Source organism: Volvox carteri (genome assembly GCF_000143455.1).
Source record: "Volvox carteri f. nagariensis unplaced genomic scaffold VOLCAscaffold_28, whole genome shotgun sequence".
In the NCBI taxonomy this organism is placed as follows: domain Eukaryota; kingdom Viridiplantae; phylum Chlorophyta; class Chlorophyceae; order Chlamydomonadales; family Volvocaceae; genus Volvox; species Volvox carteri.
This window is the reverse complement of record NW_003307571.1, coordinates 343,243-344,638: the sequence shown is the minus strand read 5'-3', so window position 1 is coordinate 344,638 and position 1,396 is coordinate 343,243. Positions and strand designations below refer to the sequence as shown.

Below are 1,396 nucleotides of genomic sequence, written 5' to 3'. Positions count from 1 at the left end.
AGCCCGTTGTTAGACCTGGCTGCCGTGGCTGCGTGATCGAAGTCACACTGGGAACGCCTCGTGTTTTACCTGGAATTGGAAAACGTCCATTTTGACAATGGTGCTAATTAGGCACATGGTCTCATGGCCCAACCCCTTTGCCTCAATTGCTCTGAAACTGACCCCCGAGTCCGACCTACTTGCCTCTCACTAATCTAAACAACAGACATTATTTTCACGCGTGATTTTGGGTGCTTCTTAAGGTCAAACGCATCCATCCTCCCCATGCACGCAAGCAATTTTCCCTCGAACATGAGTGAGCGAAAACTCGCAAATGCCGCAAGCACTTGGTCTTGTAAGTTCTTGTGATGTTCCCTGCCCAAACCCGCATGCGGGCATATCACCGAGTCCCTATCCAAGTAACCTGGAAAGCCACAATGAACATCTGTGAAGAATGGCAGGCGCAAACCACTAACTACTTCGCAGATGTTGAAACCGTGCAACTTGTAGTCCGAGGCACCTCACAAGCCCGTTGTTAGACCTGGCTGCCGTGGCTGCGTGATCGAAGTCACACTGGGAACGCCTCGTGTTTTACCTGGAATTGGAAAACGTCCATTTTGACAATGGTGCTAATTAGGCACATGGTCTCATGGCCCAACCCCTTTGCCTCAATTGCTCTGAAACTGACCCCCGAGTCCGACCTACTTGCCTCTCACTAAGCTAAACAACAGACATTTTCACACGTGGCATGGCGTGTGACGACAGGCGATCTACAATTTTAGGATTTTGGGTGCTTCTTATGGTCAAACGCATCCATCCTCCCCATGCACGCAAGCAATTTTCCCTCGAACATGAGTGAGCGAAAACTCGCAAATGCCGCAAGCACTTGGTCTTGTAAGTTCTTGTGATGTTCCCTGCCCAAACCCGCATGCGGGCATATCACCGAGTCCCTATCCAAGTAACCTGGAAAGCCACAATGAACATCTGTGAAGACTAGAATGGCAGGCGCAAACCACTAACTACTTCGCCTTGAGAACTCCGACTCGTTGTCCTTAAAAAACCATCGTCTTTTGGGGACAGTTGATGTCAGTTCACTCCCGATTCTATTATCCAGCGTGATAATGAATCTTCCATGATGATGACATGATGATGATGATGATGAACCCAACCTCTAAACACGATGCACTTACATGACACATGGATTAGCATCACTGTAAACCTGGTGTGTACATATGTACTTAGGGTACTGGTGTGTACATATGTACTTAGGGTACTGGTGTGTACATATGTACTTAGGGTACTGGTGTGTACATATGTACTTAGGGTACTGGTGTGTACATATGTACTTAGGGTACTGGTGTGTACATATGTACTTAGGGTACTGGTGTGTACATATGTACTTAGGGTACTGGTGTGT

At 47.6% G+C, this 1,396-nt stretch overlaps 1 protein-coding gene across 1 annotated transcript in view; it reads right to left on the bottom strand.

The window, feature by feature from the left end:
- VOLCADRAFT_62202 (uncharacterized protein) overlaps window positions 1–1,396 on the bottom strand; it is a gene marked incomplete at both ends in the record, with an annotated part of 2,516 nt that extends 1,120 nt beyond the window's left edge. The window contains one exon of the mRNA XM_002952123.1: window positions 1,199–1,396. Coding sequence (XP_002952169.1) covers window positions 1,199–1,396 — 198 coding nt within the window. The remainder of the gene's footprint in view (window positions 1–1,198) is intronic.